Here is an 18,347-nt window from a genome sequence, read left to right on the forward strand (position 1 = left end):
AATGGAAAATCTATGTATAGACCTTAAAAAGAGCCGTGCGTGACAGAAATCTCAAAGAACTGGAAGACTTGTGTAAGGACGAATGGGTAAAGATACCTCAAACAAGATTTGAAAGACTCTTGGCTGGCTACAAGAAGCATTTACAAGCTGTAATACTTGCCAAAGGGGGAAGTGCAAGGTATTAACTCTGCAGGGTGCCCAAACTTTTGCAGACACCATTTTTTGGTTTTCTGTTATTTTGAAAGTGTAAATGATGGAAATAAAAAACTTTTTGTGACATACACGAATGTCTAATCTGTCATGTGATGCCTTTTGGAGATATTTCCATCTTTTCTTGGCTTCTTTATGCACATTAATACAAATTTTTACCCGGGGTACCCAAACCTTCGAGCCCCACTGTATATTCCATAAAGTGACAGATAAAATATTGCCTAGTAGAAAACAGATAATGCTGGTTAGTTTGTGTGGTCTTGCTGAGGGCCAGCCATTGATAAGTGGCTGTGTTACAAGCACAAAAAAGCAGATAAGGCAGAGTAATTTCATTAGAGATGCAGTTTTCAGAGACATTGGCACTCTTGGCATAAAAAAGCCACATCATAATGCAGGGCTGAAATTCATAGTGCAAGACATCTGAACATGCTATATAAATAACTGTTTTTGCAACTCAACATGTGTCACAGAGGACACTGAATGTAGATCATCCTCTATAGAAAATATAAGATTAAACACAGACCATTACAAAGAAGAGAACAACCCACATATACCGCTTTTGCTTTGTATCAGTAAAGCTCTAAAGAACTGTGATCCAGTTATTTTGAACAAGCAGGTAAAAAGAATGCTCTCATGGAGTCATGAAGTGAGGGAAGTACCTTGAAAGATGGGGAGAGGTAATTCTTGAGGAACCAGAACTTGACAGGTGTTTTTGTATGCCGAAGGACAGATAGCATCATTATTCTGAAGTAGACAAAAAGAGTGAAGGATCAGTTAAAAGATCAAGGCTAAAAGGAATGTAACATGTAGGGCCTAAACAAGTAAGTGTGTGAGTGAACTGAAAGTGACCCACCTCAGAAAGCGCTCATACAGATGGCCTGAGGCCACAGAAAATACGTTTAGAACATCCTCTTTCTTCTTCTCTCCATCATCTTTCTTGGAGCCACCACCTGTGATGCTGTAAATAAGACCATAATTCATAATTTCGTTCCTTCGTTCGTCCGTCCGTCCATTCGTGTTTATTGTCCCCATGGGGAAATTATGTTGCAGCAGAAATCACATCACATGACATTTTAAACAATATTAGGACAGACAAGACAAAGAAAACCATAACATGTAGAAATTGCAACTTAAAACATAGACCAGAGCACTCAGGCATATGGGGGGATAGCTGGAAAAAAATAAAAAAATAAAAAATAAAATTATATAAAATTCATATATTATATAGAGTCTCTTGTTTTTTTTCATATAGTGACAATCAATTGGAACTAAGCCTATAGCCACCATGCTTTCGTTTTGAACCAATAACAATTATAACATCCAGCAGAAAACATCTTTATACAAACCATGCAATCCTGTGTGTTTTCTTTAAATGAAACAATGATAAAGGAAAGCCATGATTGTGACGTGATTTGAACAGCAGTTCAGTTCTCCTGCTGGAACTCCTCTAGAAAACTTACATAATGAATGACTTGGAACAGCCATTTTTAACCACTTGTTATTCTTAAATTCCCACATAGTTTATAGAGAGCCCATAATATAAAGAAAACAATCTAAAATGATTTATTTGTATCAAATCACTTCAAAGCTGACTAGAGATGCACTGTTAAGCTTTAAGAGGGAGCCTTATATTGTGGACATCTAAGCTTCTGGTAACAGTAGAGGTCAAATCATTATCAGAAACACATCAAGCAACATTTTGTGAATCAAGCTGCAGAGCTCAAGTGCAGTCAAATGCACAAGACTGTGTAACTTTGCCATATACTTTTCATTAGCTGAATGTATGTGCTGCACCAGGAGTACATATGGTTGCAAAATGCACTGCTATATAATAGAGTTAATTGTGTTAAGGGTTGGTACCAATCATGCCCAATCACAATAGCTTCTCTCATCCCCTTTGAAAACAGTGCTCCTCCAACCATGGCATATGTTTGGATAATTATTTTCTTTGTTTAAGTAATTTATCAAGCTAAAATGCCAAGTTGCTACCTCCTTTTTCTCAAATGGGCAGACAGGCAAGGAAAACATTTAAAAAACCTTAGTGGAAAAATAGCCAAAAGCATAACTTTACACAACGTGCCTGCTAAAAGACAGCGCCCATCAAATCAGTCCATTAACTCCAGACAGAATTAAACTATCGCTGACATTTAGGTAAGTAAGTGTTAGCAACAATTTAATCAACATTAGAAAATTTAGTTCACCAAACTAGAGTCATTAAAATGTTTTATGTTAAGATACCAGCACAGATGACACTAACATCTAAAGGACACGCTTTACACCCTGATCGCTATTGAAGAGCAGTGGCACATGAAGCAAGGCAGATAGAAATCTGGACCTGGGCTGGAGGGTTAGATGTGTCTGCAGTCAAGCTGTGTGTCCTTGTCTGTAACAGACTGCTGACGAGGGAAGAAGTGTCTCTCACACACTCAATCACAACTGCAGCTTCAGCCCAGAGGCCACAGGAAGACACCAGTGAGTGAGACAGAGGTGGGAAGAGAGATGAGAGAGCATACTGTTTGTCTCTACACGTCCTCCAAAACCAACTTTGACACACGTACAAGCGACAGGCTGTCATGTAAGTCACATCCATATAACACAAACTCAATGATGGCCAAGGATGCTGCGCACATATTTTTGTGTTTTTTATCATGATCATTTGTGGAAGGTGTTTTAAGCCCCCAACGCCTCCTTCCAGGCAGTACGGCAACTGCTGACTTTAAGGCACCTAGCCCTAACCTTAACCTGAACCCTAACCCTAACTATTGCCTAATCCTAGTGACATTGGGGGGTTAAAACACTGATAAACCCTCTGGGGGATCCACAATGCTATGGGTAAATCCTGAGCAGTGGACAACACTAACGGGACAAAACGCTACTTCTGTTTTTTCTCCAACTCCGTAGATTGAGCAGTTGATCATTCTCCAACATCTGTGTCGAGATCATTCAAAGACATAAACAGGATGTGTGCCAATGAACTGACAAAAAGACAGTTGATGTAATGTATAGTACACAAATGTACTGTAAAGCATAACTCTAATTTGTATTTTAGTTTTCCTGTTCATGTTCTTTAGTATTTATAGGGCTATCTGCTTGCTGTTTACCTGGGTGTGGGTCCCTCACAGACAAAATCAAATCACAAACCATTCAAAACCATAACAAAGCAAAAAAAGACTACCATAGTAAACACAAAGTCTGGGTACTGTACTGGTCATGGCATCCAGTCTACAGTGTTAAGATGTAAAAAACAAAAACAAATTTGAGTCATAAAGACAGGTCATAAATAGTTAGGTTATACAGGGTTCGAGATATTGTTGATTAATATTTTGCCAAGAAAGCAAAAGGGAAACATGTCCACGAAGATAAACAGCTACACTGCATGTACCTAAAAAACAAGCTCAACCCTTTTTACCTTTCCCACACGGTAACCACCAACACAATTACATGCCTTACATTTTACCCACACGGCACACCATGACAGACAAAACCACTACCAGATTCTCTAACATGGAAAGCATTCTCATTACAACTATCTTCTACTCTACAATTCAGTTCATCTTCTGAGCTACAGTATATGGTCTGTAACACATTTTGCTTTTGACAAAAAGCCACAGAAAGAACCTTTCTATCTTTTCTCAAATCTCAAACAGCAAATACATGTTACAGAAAAACCCTGCCTGGATTCAGGCGGGAAAAACAATGACCAAGGCCTCATCTAACACTCTCCAAGGTCTTGTGACTACTGGGGAAGAGGTGGCTTTTACAGCACCATCCACCTAAAACCTGAATAAGCCATTGATGCTCTCTCACACCCTGTGTGTCCCTGAAGTTATTGATCTCTAAGAGCAGCATGAAGGACATTAAAGCTCCCCAGGCTCAGAGTAGCGGAAGGGAAAAACTTTCACTTTTCTTCTTCCCAGCCATAGACAATAAAGAGAGCAAGAGAGGAATCACAAAAGAAAAAGAAAGAAAAAGAAAGAAAAAAAATCACAAAACTAGGATGGAAAGCATGTTAGACAGAAAGCAAGGAAACCTAAAAATGTATTTTGACTCAGGCTCAATATTACTCTACAGAGATAACATTCTCTTTAAAGATGAGAGAATTTGTAACAACTCTGTTATTTATACTTATTGGTGCATGGGTCCACCTCCCTAATACTTCAGATGTGTTAGATCAATACATGGCCTTCAGTCCCGCCCTTACAACAAATCCCTAAAAGCATACTGTAGATACAAATGAAGTAATGGGTATAAAGACATATTTACTCTGGAACCAACACTATTTTGTGAGATCACTGGTATACACAATGTTAAATATTTAGACACTTTTACTCTTGCAAACCTGGCGTTGTGATTATGTTGTGCAGTCATCTTAAAATGTCCTTTTTTTGAAACTATAATTACGAGTCTTATGAAAAACCCATCTATCAATGAGAAAACCATTATTTTCTTGTCTGGGGTTTAGCTGACAAACAAGCAAATATCTTTTCAACATTTTGCATCATCTCTTACTCAGACTAAATTGTATTTGCTGGTTTTTAGTCTTTTATTTTTGTCTGTCTTTTAATAGCAATCATTTCCAACATTCACTGGATGTAAGAATGGAGTGGGAACTTTATTGTTCTGTAAGTTGGACACTATATTTAAGGACATGGTGGGATGTACTGTATGGTTAGACTTTTTTTTTTAATCTGCCATTATAAAATGCTGATATCAATAGTTCTGAAAATATCGGGATAATATTGGCCCGCCAATATATTGGTCGGGCTCTACTGGGGAGTCGTGTCCTGCGTTGACACAAGCATAAATGTAGCTAATACGTATTGTTTTCTGCTTTAGTTCCGGCTCCTTTCCCATAACACAGGTGACAATCTACGTTCTATGAACCAGTTTTTGTAGCCAGCGAAACGCACACTAAGGCCCCCCTTTGTTACCTGTTGCCTTCAGTAACACATCGCGGCTGACGATAAATTCAAGAGCACAGTTCTTTGAGAAATATGAATTTAAAAAATGTGTCTGTATTTTCATGTGTACAGTACACCATGTTTGTGTACATAGTTTTATGCACTTATGCATGCCATGGACACATACATGTATGCAGGCTACAACACTAACTGTAGTGTTAATATTCAAAAAATGACTACATAAATGTATGAATATATGCAAAAGAAAATATGAAAATGTAAAAATATGTAAACACAGCTCTACAATATTACCATATCCTGTGAGAATATCTCTTTAAGTCATTCTCATTCATTTCAAACTTAGGAGAGTAGTGCAGCATTTAAAAAGCAACAATTAACCACTGCATGCTTATAAATATGAAGTATTAGGTGTTAAAATAATGGGTTGCAGCAGTACTGCCTACCTTTTCTCAAAAGTGCTCCAAACACTTCACACAGCAAGCATTAAGTGAGAAGACAGGATCACACAGTTAAGAAGTGTTGGGGGAAACACGCAAACGCATGTGCGTGCACGTGCACACGCACAAACACACACATACCTACAGAAGCACATATTTTTTCCAAGACTAGATCTTACAGCATAATATTGCAGTCTTGGTCGAGGGGAGGAATAATATTTCCTGAAACCACAATGTATAATTGACAAACACATCAGCAAACCCACCAATCAAAAAGTTGTTACTGCCCATCAGCTGGGTGAGGGTTTAAAAGTTTTAACTATATGTGAGAATAGATTACACACCTTGCTATGGAGTCCCATAAGCCTTTGCTTTCACTATTTTCACTTAAAAGATCTTCATTAATCTTCTCTGCCTTTTTCTGCACCTATGACCAGAAAGGAAACACAACACAATAATTTTATCAGTGAATTCATTATAAACTGTGTAAAATTATTCCAGCAGCTTCACTGTAAGCTGAATAATGCCCAGTGCCATGACAAATCTTATATAATTCACACAATTTTCAAAGAAATACACTCACTCTGACTTTGATGATCTTACTGTGGAAACTGTTCAGCACAACAATGACATCACCAGCATCTGCAGGGGAATCAGTTCCATCATGCCTGAAAACATGGACAAAGAGTAAGAAAGTGCTTACTGTCACCGAGAGTGGAAATCAATAATTGTGAAATCTGAACAATGGATCTGCAGCCAGTTAGTCTAACAATAGTCTTGCTTGCTAGAACTATCTCCACGCGCTGCAAAGTAAGGTCTAGCCTCTCTACACATACACTTCTGGATAGGAGAAATTTCATTCTAATTTCTTCAAATCCATAATAACCGTCTTGGGTGGTGCAAAGCTTTGGTCGCAGGAACAGTGTATCTGCAAATTGGTCTAGGGAAGAAACTTGTTTTGGTGGAAAGCAAAAGAAAATGCCACAAAAAATATTAAAGTTAACTGTTCACAGAATACAGTAACGTGAGCTATTATGTTGTAAACATATTCTTTGTCAATTTTAACAATCATCCCCTGAAAGACCAAGCAGGCCTGCCTCGTTGCACAATCCAAATTTTCTTTGAAAATTTCCATTTTCAGCGAATAGCTTGCTAGCTTGAAGTTTGTTGAGGTTTGCCAAAACCAACGGAGTTTTTCATGGCAAGGGACATGCAGCGGAAGGTCAGGCGGCATGGATGTTCAGGCAAGTCAAGATCAAGACTAGTCTGACACAGGTGAAGCCGCATTTGAAGACTGAAACTTATCCACAGACTAGAAAATAAAATGTACAAATTTGCATCAAAATTGCATAATTTTAAAATTATCGCAATTCAACTTCAATGGGATTCTCCAAAACATGCAATACAGTTTACACTGATCATCTTTAATCCCTCACTGATCATGACCATTTTCAGCATTCTACACATTTTAATACTGCCTTGATGATTCAGCCTTATTAATATGTAAGATAGACACAAAGATAGGTACCAATTAGCCCATAGTCTTCATACCCAATCCAAATATAAAGGTTAAGCCACAGACATGATTTATATGAGACAAAATAATTTCTAGTTCTTGAAGAATCTTTACAAATCAATAGTAGATTAAATCAAGCAAATTAACTGGCCATGGATAGGTCAAAAAAAAGGTCAACTGACTGTACTATCAAACATCATATAACTTTAAGTTTTATTGGTTAGTCAAAAAGTGTTTTGTAATGGATTATCTTAAAGTCCAACTGTAACCACAAGTTATCAAATTTTGTAGTAGATTAGTATTGTCAACTTGATTTTCAAATTTACAAGTAATATTTTCTATTAATAATAAAAAAAAAAAAAGAATCTTTGGAAATCATGAATGACTCGGTAATGACTTCACATGCCAAGGGCAGACAACGTTTAACAGTGGTAGTAAAGAGTAAGGATCAGGTTCTAAAAACAACCAATCCTGATATGTTTTTGACATTTCAATGTGACTACCTAACAGCAGTATTCACTGCTGTATTTACATTGATCATTGTTTGTTTCTGCAAATAATTATATTACCACTTTTAGTATGAATGTTTCTAAATATATACAGGGTGGTACAGGTATTAACAAGTTAAATTTAAGACTTTTTAAGACTTTTTAATACCAATTCTAAATGAAATTTAAGACCAAATTTACGATGGAAAAACAAAGTGGAAATATACAGTAATCTTTCCAAGTAAACACAAAATTAACAGTTGGTAAAATGACAATAATCGGTTGAGTTAAGAACATTGACTTAATGTGTGTAATTTGAAAGCATAACACAAACATGTAATTTGCTGTCCTAATTTATATTATTACAATATTTCAGAACATTTGGGGCCCTTGAACAAATGGTTATAACATCAAGTGAAATAAAAAGTGAATTTTAAAAAAAAACACTGTTCCTTTGAACAAAAAAATAATTAAATGCCAATTCCAGCTGCTTTTAAAATGCAAACTCTTATATGATTTGTGCCTAACAGACACAGAGAGAGAGAGAGAGAGAGAGAGACTCAGATGAATGGGTTGCAGTTTGTGGAGTACTCATCATGGACAGAGAGTAGACAGCAGTGTGTAAGAGTGTTTTGCGGTGTAGGAATGTGTGTGGTGTGTGTGTGTGTGTGTGTGTGGTGTGTGTGTGTGTTGTGTGTGTGTGTGTGGTGTGTGTTTTCAGGTCTCCAAGTGACCAATTTTGTTCAAGTTTTGATGTCTGCTCATGAGCTTTTGTGAATATACTTGGAAAACAATTCATATTCTATAATAAACAAAACAGTGACTTGGCACTAGAGAAAGCCTTCCCAAAAGAGTGACCTTACCAATTTATAACGATACACGTACATGCAAGTCCAGCTGTTTGCTTTCTGGTTGTCTGGTTCGTCGAACATAATTACAAACGCACCGCATTTCTGGACTTCTGTGATGAGGTCTTTTTTGATATATGGCGCCAATCCAAATTTAGCCACGTATCTGGTCTTGTCTTTCCCACAGGTAAATGACTGTACAAGCCTTGAATCTGGAAGCATTGCTTGGAACACTTCAGTCCCGTCATTTGACCTGTATGAATTGTGTCTTGTCACGGTCCTCAGCCCCCCCCCGTCCCCTCTGCTCCGAGTGTTGGCGTAGAGCCACAAACTGCTCGTAGGTCAGCTGGCATCGTTGGCTGTAGATTTCCCATCGTAACATCTAGCGTTGTAGCGTTGACATCGTTGCTAGCGGTGGAGCAGAAACTAGCGATGGCGGGTTGCTGGCGTACCTTTACGTAGTCTCTGTGTTTTTTGCTTTATACGTGTTATTCCACCGCTCTGATCCCCATTGGCCCAAGTTTGAAAATCTTCCGCCACATAACGCAGTTCGCTTCATAAGCATTTTCAGGCACCGACCTTAACCAAGGATACTCGTTGTTTTCAAGCCATTTGTCACTGACCTTGCATTTCCCCATGTTTCTAGACGGCTATCAACAATTACTGTATTACCTGCATGCTGCTATATTACGACTCCCGCAAAATTACAAATCTCACTGACTACGGCCACGCCAACACCCGCCCACGAAGCAGCATGATTGGTCGGAGTGGTTAAGGTTAGGATAGCCGATTGGTCAGGGGATAGGACCTGTACAAATGGGCTTATGTTACCGAGACAACGCAGCGCAAAGCCTAACGGGAAAATATATTCGACAACAGATTGCCTGCATTTTCGCCGTGACATGACACAAACATATTTAAGACCTACTCAATCTGAATTTAAGACAATTTAATTCTTTTTAAGGCCTTAATTTTAGGAAACGTGATTTAAGACTTTTTAAGACTTTTTAAGGACCCGCGGCCACCCTGTATATAGGTACTTACAGTAGTACTTTACCAATCAGTCGGTCTTAGATTAATAGTGTACTTGAGTGAAAGACATTTTTTGTGTCATTGACTGAGGTTGGTTCAAATGTTTTAGCCATGGCAGCACTAAAGTAAAACATATACAGTAAAAAAAATACAGTAAAGGCTCCTCTCATGAAGGAGACAACTGCAGCTAATGGACAAACCACTGATGGACATTAAGAGCATGCACTTAAAAGTGGATTCTGAGAGAGCTGCCAGGGTCACACTCTGATCACATTCATTACCCTCCATCATCATTAAGAATCACCATACCATTATTTTATCCACCACTACTTACCAGTCAAGCTGTATGTATATACTGGTAGACTTAATGAGAAAGTCTGTACAGTATTGATTGCGTAACACTGGCCTTTCACTGTAATTGTTTTAGGACTGATTTGCCCAGTGGACAATGTGTTTTGGCAGGCAGGATCTGCAGGGTCTCATGGAAAACCCCAGAGAAAAAACTTCAGAAAGAGATGAGCAATAGGCTATGATGCACAGCAAGCCATTATGACCCCAGTGCTTACTAAAGGCAACAAAACTAACCTTATCACTATGATAAATGCTCCCTCCTCATTGGGCCCAAAGTGCTGCTTGTGTTTTGCCCCCTCTTCTGTCACTGATGCAACTCAGCCTGTAGGGCTTGTGCTAGAAAGCACCAGAGATCAATCTGTATCCCTGCTCTGAGGAGAGGAGAGCTGGCCATCTCATTCATCGCTGTCAGGCCGAGACGCAGTGGCAGCACAGGGTGGAAGAGGAAACTGCAGGCTCTGGGAATGGAGAACGCAGACACTCCCACTAGACTCTGATCGGCCACCTAACCAGAGCAGAGTGCCGCTAACCACAAGAATAATGACACTGCCAAGGTGAAAAATGACATCACCTCTTAGCTTCACCTGGAGGATTGGGAAATAAATCTTGGTTGTCTGATATGATTCCAGAGGAACCGAGGGCTGTATGTGTCCTAAATATTATGTGAGGATAGCCAGAGAGGACAATATCTGTGATTATAGGGACATCTAGCATAATGCACTACAGCTGACTGTGCAGATTCCAAGGTTATAATCGTTAATGAAAACAAACGAAATAACTAGGTGGGAAAAAACATTGTCGTAAACTGAAAAAAAAATAAAAATGAGGCATTACAAAAAACGATAACTAACTAAAACTGTAAACTGTCTGTTTGCAAAACTAACTAAATAAAAAACTAAAATGATCGAGTAAATGTCCTTAGTTTTCGTCTTTGTAAATGTCTTGAGCAATTAACGGTAGATCTTTCACTGAAAAATGAGATTTTGGTTTGTTTTACATCAAAGGAGGAAGTAAAACAGTATATTTTAATTAAAGTAAATAAAAAAAAGTATTTTGTTCAAAATTGCATCAAAGCACAATACTGTTCTATCCGTCCGAGAAAATTAGACAACGCCAACGCACTGTCTAGCATATGTACCCTTTGACACCTACGCCGTCCTAACTAGAACACATTCTGCTGGAGATAGTTTGCTGTCTGAGGTAGATGGCATGGCAGGTGACCAGCTGAATCATCCCTCCACTCTGTCTTCTCTTTAATAGAACTTCTCTCCTCCTATTTGTCTCTCTTCCCTCTGTAGTGAGCAGAATTCCCTGCACTCATCAAAACCTTGAGCTGCTACAGTGTCAGCAGCTCTCTATGTTACCATAGTGATAGGTTTCAAGCTACCGGTATGAAATGGAGAGGTAGCTAAAATAAACCTTCATGCTGAGCTACTGATGAAGCTGCCTAATTAACATCATTAACTAACTTTTTTTTTTTACAAAATACATTAATGTCTGTAAGGAATGACATGGGAAAAACAACAATAATAAAAATAGCCCGAAGACACTGGTGAATGCTCACGTGAGAATCTGATAGATATCCTCAGATCTCCCTTTACGTAACCTCAGGATCCAGGCACCAGGATTGGCTTTCAACTGGAAATATCCCTGTAGTGGTTGAAGCAGCAGAGTATTTATTGTAAGCATTAAATTCACACTTGTTATCAAAGTTTCTGTTCCAAACTTACTACAGTAGTTAACTACTATGTTATCCATGTCATAATGTACAGTATATCTAAGAGCAAGAAAACTGTCTTAGTAATTCTAGTAGGGTTGAGTAGAGAAGGCTACTAACCAGGTTTGCCATGACAATAGTGTCATACATCAGCGGGTGCCGACTCATGCCCAGGGTAAACTGCAGTCCGCGGGGAGGCTGGCCGGTTGACAGGTCAAAGCAGTGGCCCTCCAGCAAGAGGTGCTCCAGCTCATATTCTGCTGTCACAACCGCGCTCACCTGAAGTGAAACCACACATTAAAGAAGACAAAAAATAATGGGGAAATGATTAATAAAATGCACCATGGCTCTAATTGGGAAAGAGGTGAGCATGATTGCTGGTTGCAATGACTAAGGAGCAGGATACCTCCTGCAGGTGGATGTTATCCAAGTCATGGGGGCTGCGGACAGCTTGCACCATCCAGCTCTCTGGTGTGATCATATTAAGGGTGAGAAGGGGAGATTCTGGGAGCTCCATGAAGCGGGCAACTGGTCCTGGGGACACTGTGTCGTTGGCCAAGAAATTCACATCAAACTCCAAGACAAAGCGATAGAAGCTGTAAAGACAGACAAACAGAGATGATCAAAATGTAAGTGCTTGACCTGCACATAACTGCAATTAACATCATATCTAACAATATAGTAGAGAATTGAAAGCCTTAAAAAGGTGGATATCCTGCAGGACGTTTAACCACCGGACTGAGTAAACAATTCCATCCAACCAACGCACTGTCCTCTTCAGCAAGCACTAAAATTATGACAAGCAATAGCCTCCTTTCTAGGATGGGAGAGGTGGGCTCTGTTGTGACAGCTGGGTATATACAATCTCCTCCTGAGGAATCTAAGACTATTACTGCCATTGTCCCTGCTTTGCCAATAACAGTAATATGTGCGGTAGTCTGTGCACCAGAAATGTTTCCTTTCTTCGGTATTACTCTTAGAATTGCCACAGAGTCTATCGCCAAGCTAAGCTTTATGCTATTTGCTTTTCTCCATTGCGCCCTTTGACACGGAAGAGTCAGAATCAGTGAGTGTAGATAAGATGGCAGATGATAAACACTACCAATGCTAATTAATTTTTATTTTGAATGTCTTATGTCTCTTATTTCCAAAAGTAGATTATCACATTTTTTATTTACAGGGAGATTTGTTAAAAAGTGAATTGCCGCCACAGCAGCCATGTTTCTGTGGACCAGGACAGAGCAGTTACAGAGGGGCTCCTGACACCAGGGTGAGATGGGAGCTGCTAGCACAGCATAGGAAAAGTGTGGAGGGAAAGGTTGTAGTAGGAGAAACCCAGTACACCTGGGAAAAACACAGTATTCACTGAACTGCTTCCAATTTGTGAAATGACCAATTTTCCACAAAAGGGAAAGACGAGCAGTCTCTGCAGCAGTTTTACCTCTATGAGAAGTATACCAGCAAACAAAATGAACCCACTGACGTATGTATGTACATATTACAGGCAATTGTCCCTCAGTAGGACAGGAAGTGTAATGGGTGGGGGGGAGACTTGTGAGTGAATTGTGTGGTCTCTGACAAAAAAGCTAAACTTCCTGGAAATATTCTTTATTTTGGTATTAAAAAACAACAACATTAGAGGTATTTCAGTATACTACGACTACAAATGACTCAACCCATTATAGAACTAATTAAAAAAGAAACACCCCAGATTACATAATGACTAGCATTCACTCAGCAGTGTGAATGTTAATGTAGGCAATTTAAACCTTTCAATTGTTTGTTTTTTTATCATTGTGCGGTTTTTTACTGCATATCTTGAACCGCAACAGTTCAAGCTGTAAGCAATTTGCCCAGAGATGCAAGGGGAGGCCCAAAGCAATAAGGTGGTGTTATTAAGCAGATTGCATCTGTCAGTGTAATCTTACAAAGGGAAGAAGCGAGGCAGAGATGCTAAGTCTGCAGTGGTCAGAGGATACACAAACACGTCAAACAGGAAAATGTAATTACTGTTAGAGCTGGAGTTTACCTCTTGAGGGGCATCTCGGACAACTTGGCCCTGCAATTCATAAACACCTGCAGTCTGACATTGACCACTTGACTGAGCACCTGCAAGAGTCACAGAAGACCCAGTTATGAAAAACAGGAGCAAGGTAGAGCCCAGCCCAGCAGAGAGGTACAAGACACACTTCATAAAACAAAAGGGCTGAAGGCCACTACTTTTACTACACTCATTTTTTAAGAGGTTCTCAAATGACAAGGCACATATATCCTTAAATAAGATATTTCTTGGCATACCAGTGGTAAAAAAATAGTGATTATTCCTTAAAGTCAGCTAAGATTATCATAAGCATGAGAAATTAGCATCATTTCTACTGCCTACTGCAGTACACTACTGCAGGGTGTGCACTGCCAACAACAGCTACTGAAGGTGGCTGTCTGACTGGCTGCCTGTGAAGGCATGGTGAGTCATATTTTCATATTCACCCATTCACCAATCAAATTTTTCACCACAGCAAGGCTCTGGCAAAATGCAGCAGACAGCTAACAGGCTTCAGTGAAACTAAGCCCCCTAAGGAAACTGTTTCTAAACAACCCTGTACAGATAAGCATACCTCTTTTAGCTTAAGAATGGGACTTTTTTCAATCTATTTTACTGACTATAACCATGAAAAGTGTTCATAGTATCATGTGAGGATAGAAGAAAGAAAAACTATATCTGAAATGTTGCACCTTGGCAATCCTTGTGTTTCTGGACCCTTGCTTTCAGTGAGAGGAATTTTAACGTGTCCCTGCTGTATTAGGAATCGATGGGGGAAAAAAGAAGAAGAATACAAGAGAAGTATACCACTTACAATCAGTAGAGAAGACATCTTCTGTGCCTCCCTAGTGAGGGGGTCAACAATGGCCACAACATCATAGAACACCTCATTTTCACGTGGGGAGAGATGGAGCACACTGAGGAGGAGAACACAACACCAAAGCGGATTCAGCAACACAAGGTTATACAATTCAGCAGAACTGCAAATCAAAACATTTGCCTTTCTGCACTGCTTGAAATGACGGTGTTGCAATTTTCAGGTCCATTATAACAAAAGGAGAGTAAACACTTTTCTGAGACTGCAGTGCAATAAGACAGTAAATAGAGGAAAATGTTGCCTACCTGTAGCTGTCTTTGATAAAATCGACATCCCTCCTGACTTCTCCTTTGGGGGCTGCAGTTAAGAGGGCATCAACTTTCATGACTAAGTCACTGGCGCTAAGGAAAAGGAGGTGTAACAGGGTCAGTCCATCATTTATTAATGCTACGTTTTAGGAGAGATGTCAAACAGAGCTCACATAATGTGATGTCAAGGCGTTAACAACTATCCTCATAAATCAATTAAGGGTACTTTTTCCTTAGAGTGAGAAACTGATATTTTGTGCATTCCAGAACTTTTTTATAGCTGAAGATTAATGATTTTTTTCAGAGGAAGATATGAGTACTGTTTCTTTATAGAACCTTTCAGACAAGACTAAAATGGCACAAAGAGAAAAGTGCTAAAAGTATTTCACATTATAACAACTATTGCCATTATCCTCTAATGATGGGATGGTTCACATGTTTATCAAAGGCAGTTAAAGAAATAGGCTGTTTCTCTCACAAACCAAGACAGAAAAGTATAAAACATACTGTTTTGGCTTCATCCCCATCAGTTTAACTTTGGCTTTGACTTTCTCTGCAGAACTGCTCAGTGTAATCTTCTCCAGCAAGTGGAAATCGTCTACAGTGAATTCTTCCTGCTCTTCAAATGGACCGAGGATCTAACAAAGACAGTAATGCAGTCAGAACACGACTTTTCCAATTCTTATCTCAGCATGTATTATTTACTACGAGCCAAGGGGGTGTTAACTGTAATGTGATGTTGTGTTGTGTGCCTGCCGTGTGAAGTCATGGTATTCAGTGACTGCTGGTGCCTGTGTTTTCCTCCTTTCTATTTCAGGAGTCTTGCCACTGCAGCAGAGGAATGTAAAATGATATTAATTGTTACTGCCATCTCATTGGCTGGCGTCTTCATCCATGGCTGTCATCATCACTGCTGCTGAGACATCAATCATCAGCTCTGTACATACAAATAGTCAGCACATACAGACACTCACACAGACACATGCACAGTGCAGTTTGTGCCACCTGTGACCTTTGAGAAACATCCATGCTGATATTAACAGTACTAAGGAAGCACTCTGAAAACACAAGAGGGAAAATCCTCCAAAGTGCAGCGGCTTAGTTTCCTACTCCATTGTTACCAAACAACAGCAGCAACATTTACACAATGTTTTACTGTACAACAACTAATGTAGTCTAATCAACTTTTTATGCAGAAATTGATGGATTCATATTCTGAAAAAAGTGAGAAGATGCTAATTAAGCTGGGGTTAAAGTCCACTCACTCTGCCGTTGCTGATCACTGCCTGATGTCCAGGGCTCAGTTTCAGGACGTCTCGACAAAACAGCTGCTGACTACGAATAAAATCCACTTCCAGTGTGTTGAACTTTTTCTCAAAGGAATCTCTGTCCATGCCCTAGAGCAGAATAACAAATGTTAGTTCAGTATGTTAGATAAATTGATTGTATGTTTGGCTCACATTTGAATTTGCTATGTACTGCAAGATCGAATAGACTAGCTTAAGGACCTTTTTCCCTTTACAGCCTGTCCAAAACAAAATCTGAGTGATGCATTGGTGTGAGGAAAAATGTATGCGAGGCAAATTCAAAAAGATAATTCATCAGCACAATCACTACAGTTTTCAAACATGAAATATTTCAGCCAGAGGACCGAGCTGTCAGAAATGCATACATGAAAATGAGATTAATCAATTTGTAATTAATATAACAAACTCTTAATTAAGCCTCTGCAATTTCTGTCTGTAACAAATTAGATGTGGGAGTGTGGAGGTTTTGTGGATTCAGGTTATTAGTTTCTCCAACATCTCTCCTCAGGAGAACAGGTAAAATACCAATAATGTCAGTACAATGCAGTCAGCAAGTCTGTCTGGCAGCCAATAATAAACTTATATCCCTTGACTCTGGGTCTCAACTCACACAGCCACTTCCTACCCATCTTTCCATTGCTATTTACAGCCCATCCTCTCCCCATTGTTTAAGGCTGGTATAATTGAAGGGCAGTTTGTTATGATTGGTCCCAAATGTAACCTGTGCTGTCTGACTTATTCCTGGTGGGAGCTCTCTTGTCAGTTGAGTTGTTGATAAGTGCCTGAGAATTTGTTTTCTTGTATGCGATGCTGTGTGGGTGGATATTGCACACACTACAGCATAGAAAACACTAGTGGCTATAGACTGCTTACAGCAGCAGAGTGATGGTTAGGCTTGGCTGAACACATGTGGCTCACACAACCGTGAACAGTGAGCACAAGCTTGGCTATTCATCAGGTACTGGAGACCAGGTATCCACTAGCACTTTAAAGCTAAAAGATTCAGCATGTGGGTCCCACCTTGTGCTAGCTTCTGTGACAGATCAAGTGGAACTGACAGTGAGTAGGCCGCTTGCCTTGGCATCCACAGGCTGTGGAGCATCATGCGTGCTCTAAATGTATTTTGTTAGCTGGTGTTCAGGAGGGGAATGAGAAGATGGGCTCATCAATCACCATTTTCCTTGACTGTGCACTTGAATCAGTAGCAGACAAATCTTTATAAGTGATTTATTTATAAGTGATCCAAACCTTTGTTTTTGTCATTTTTGCCATTGTGCTCATCAAATCTGGCAAAAAATGTTATCAATTATATCAGTGTTAAATAACATCCCTCCCGTTTTTCACACATACACCCTTCACTGACACAATCAAGGAGAGCAACCTAAAATCTCCAAATCCAACATTCAAACCCAAACTACTTAAATTCTTACTTTTAACACAGTAACACTTGCACTGTAGTCCTGCACATCTTTTAGGGTTAGATGATATGACCCTATATCATGACACAATATAAATGTATCAGCTGTTAGAGATTTTATGATACTGTTTAGATTTAGGTAACTATCCCTTTTATACCTCTGGTTGTATTAGTCCATGGCAGGCAGTGTTGCAAATCAGTGAGCAGGACAGTTTTATGACAGCATTAGATTTATAGGATTTTGCAGCAATGTGATGTACAGTACCTCAGATCTTGTACTTCTTACACTGGCTTAGCCTAAAACAGACATTTCCATTTGGTTATTTTATGTCTAAATAGCTTATAGCGGGGCAGCATATCTGACCTGTGTCCTTATAGATTTAAGACAGCATTAGGGAAAGGAACCTTTGCCTATATAGGGGCAGTTCAGTGGAACAAGTTAGATCGGCAATTTAAAGTAATTTCCTCAAAAAGACAGTCAAGGCCTGGTTATTAGATAGGGTTCCAGAATAGAACAAAAGGCCAATTACCGTTTTTATTTTTATTTATTAAGTAAAATGTTATATCTTGTCAATGTTTATTACGCATTTTGTAACTGTCTTGTCTTGCCCTGATGTTATGAGTTGAGGACCACAAGGGAAATAAGTCCTGGACTTTATTGTGTTTTTATCCTCAATTGTATTGGATGCATTTTCCTGTGTAAGGAATTATTAAAGCAATTAATAAATCAAATTGAATCAAAAATCGATTAAATTTACAGAAAATTAACTACATCACCATATATATCGATATTGTAATAAAGAATGTCACATACCATGAAAGAAGTGTTTATCCATCACCCACCCCTAACATTAATAAATAACTATATTGGCAATGAGAAAAAGTAAATCCCTGGTTTGAAATCTGATTATCTCTAATCTGACAAAACAAAAAAAC

At 39.1% G+C, this 18,347-nt stretch overlaps 1 protein-coding gene across 1 annotated transcript in view; it reads right to left on the bottom strand.

The window, feature by feature from the left end:
• The window catches only part of uggt2 (UDP-glucose glycoprotein glucosyltransferase 2), a 42,256-nt gene that overhangs the window by 11,281 nt on the left and 12,628 nt on the right, over nt 1-18,347 (bottom strand). Inside the window, 13 exon segments of the mRNA XM_032530328.1 lie at nt 870-954; nt 1,064-1,168; nt 5,576-5,599; nt 5,914-5,996; nt 6,153-6,237; nt 11,369-11,454; nt 11,642-11,800; nt 11,928-12,117; nt 13,551-13,630; nt 14,377-14,479; nt 14,685-14,780; nt 15,195-15,325; nt 15,953-16,084. Of these exon segments, the coding sequence (XP_032386219.1) occupies nt 870-954; nt 1,064-1,168; nt 5,576-5,599; nt 5,914-5,996; nt 6,153-6,237; nt 11,369-11,454; nt 11,642-11,800; nt 11,928-12,117; nt 13,551-13,630; nt 14,377-14,479; nt 14,685-14,780; nt 15,195-15,325; nt 15,953-16,084 (1,359 nt within the window).

The sequence above is a fragment of the Etheostoma spectabile genome, chromosome 11 (genome assembly GCF_008692095.1).
Source record: "Etheostoma spectabile isolate EspeVRDwgs_2016 chromosome 11, UIUC_Espe_1.0, whole genome shotgun sequence".
NCBI lineage: Eukaryota > Metazoa > Chordata > Actinopteri > Perciformes > Percidae > Etheostoma > Etheostoma spectabile.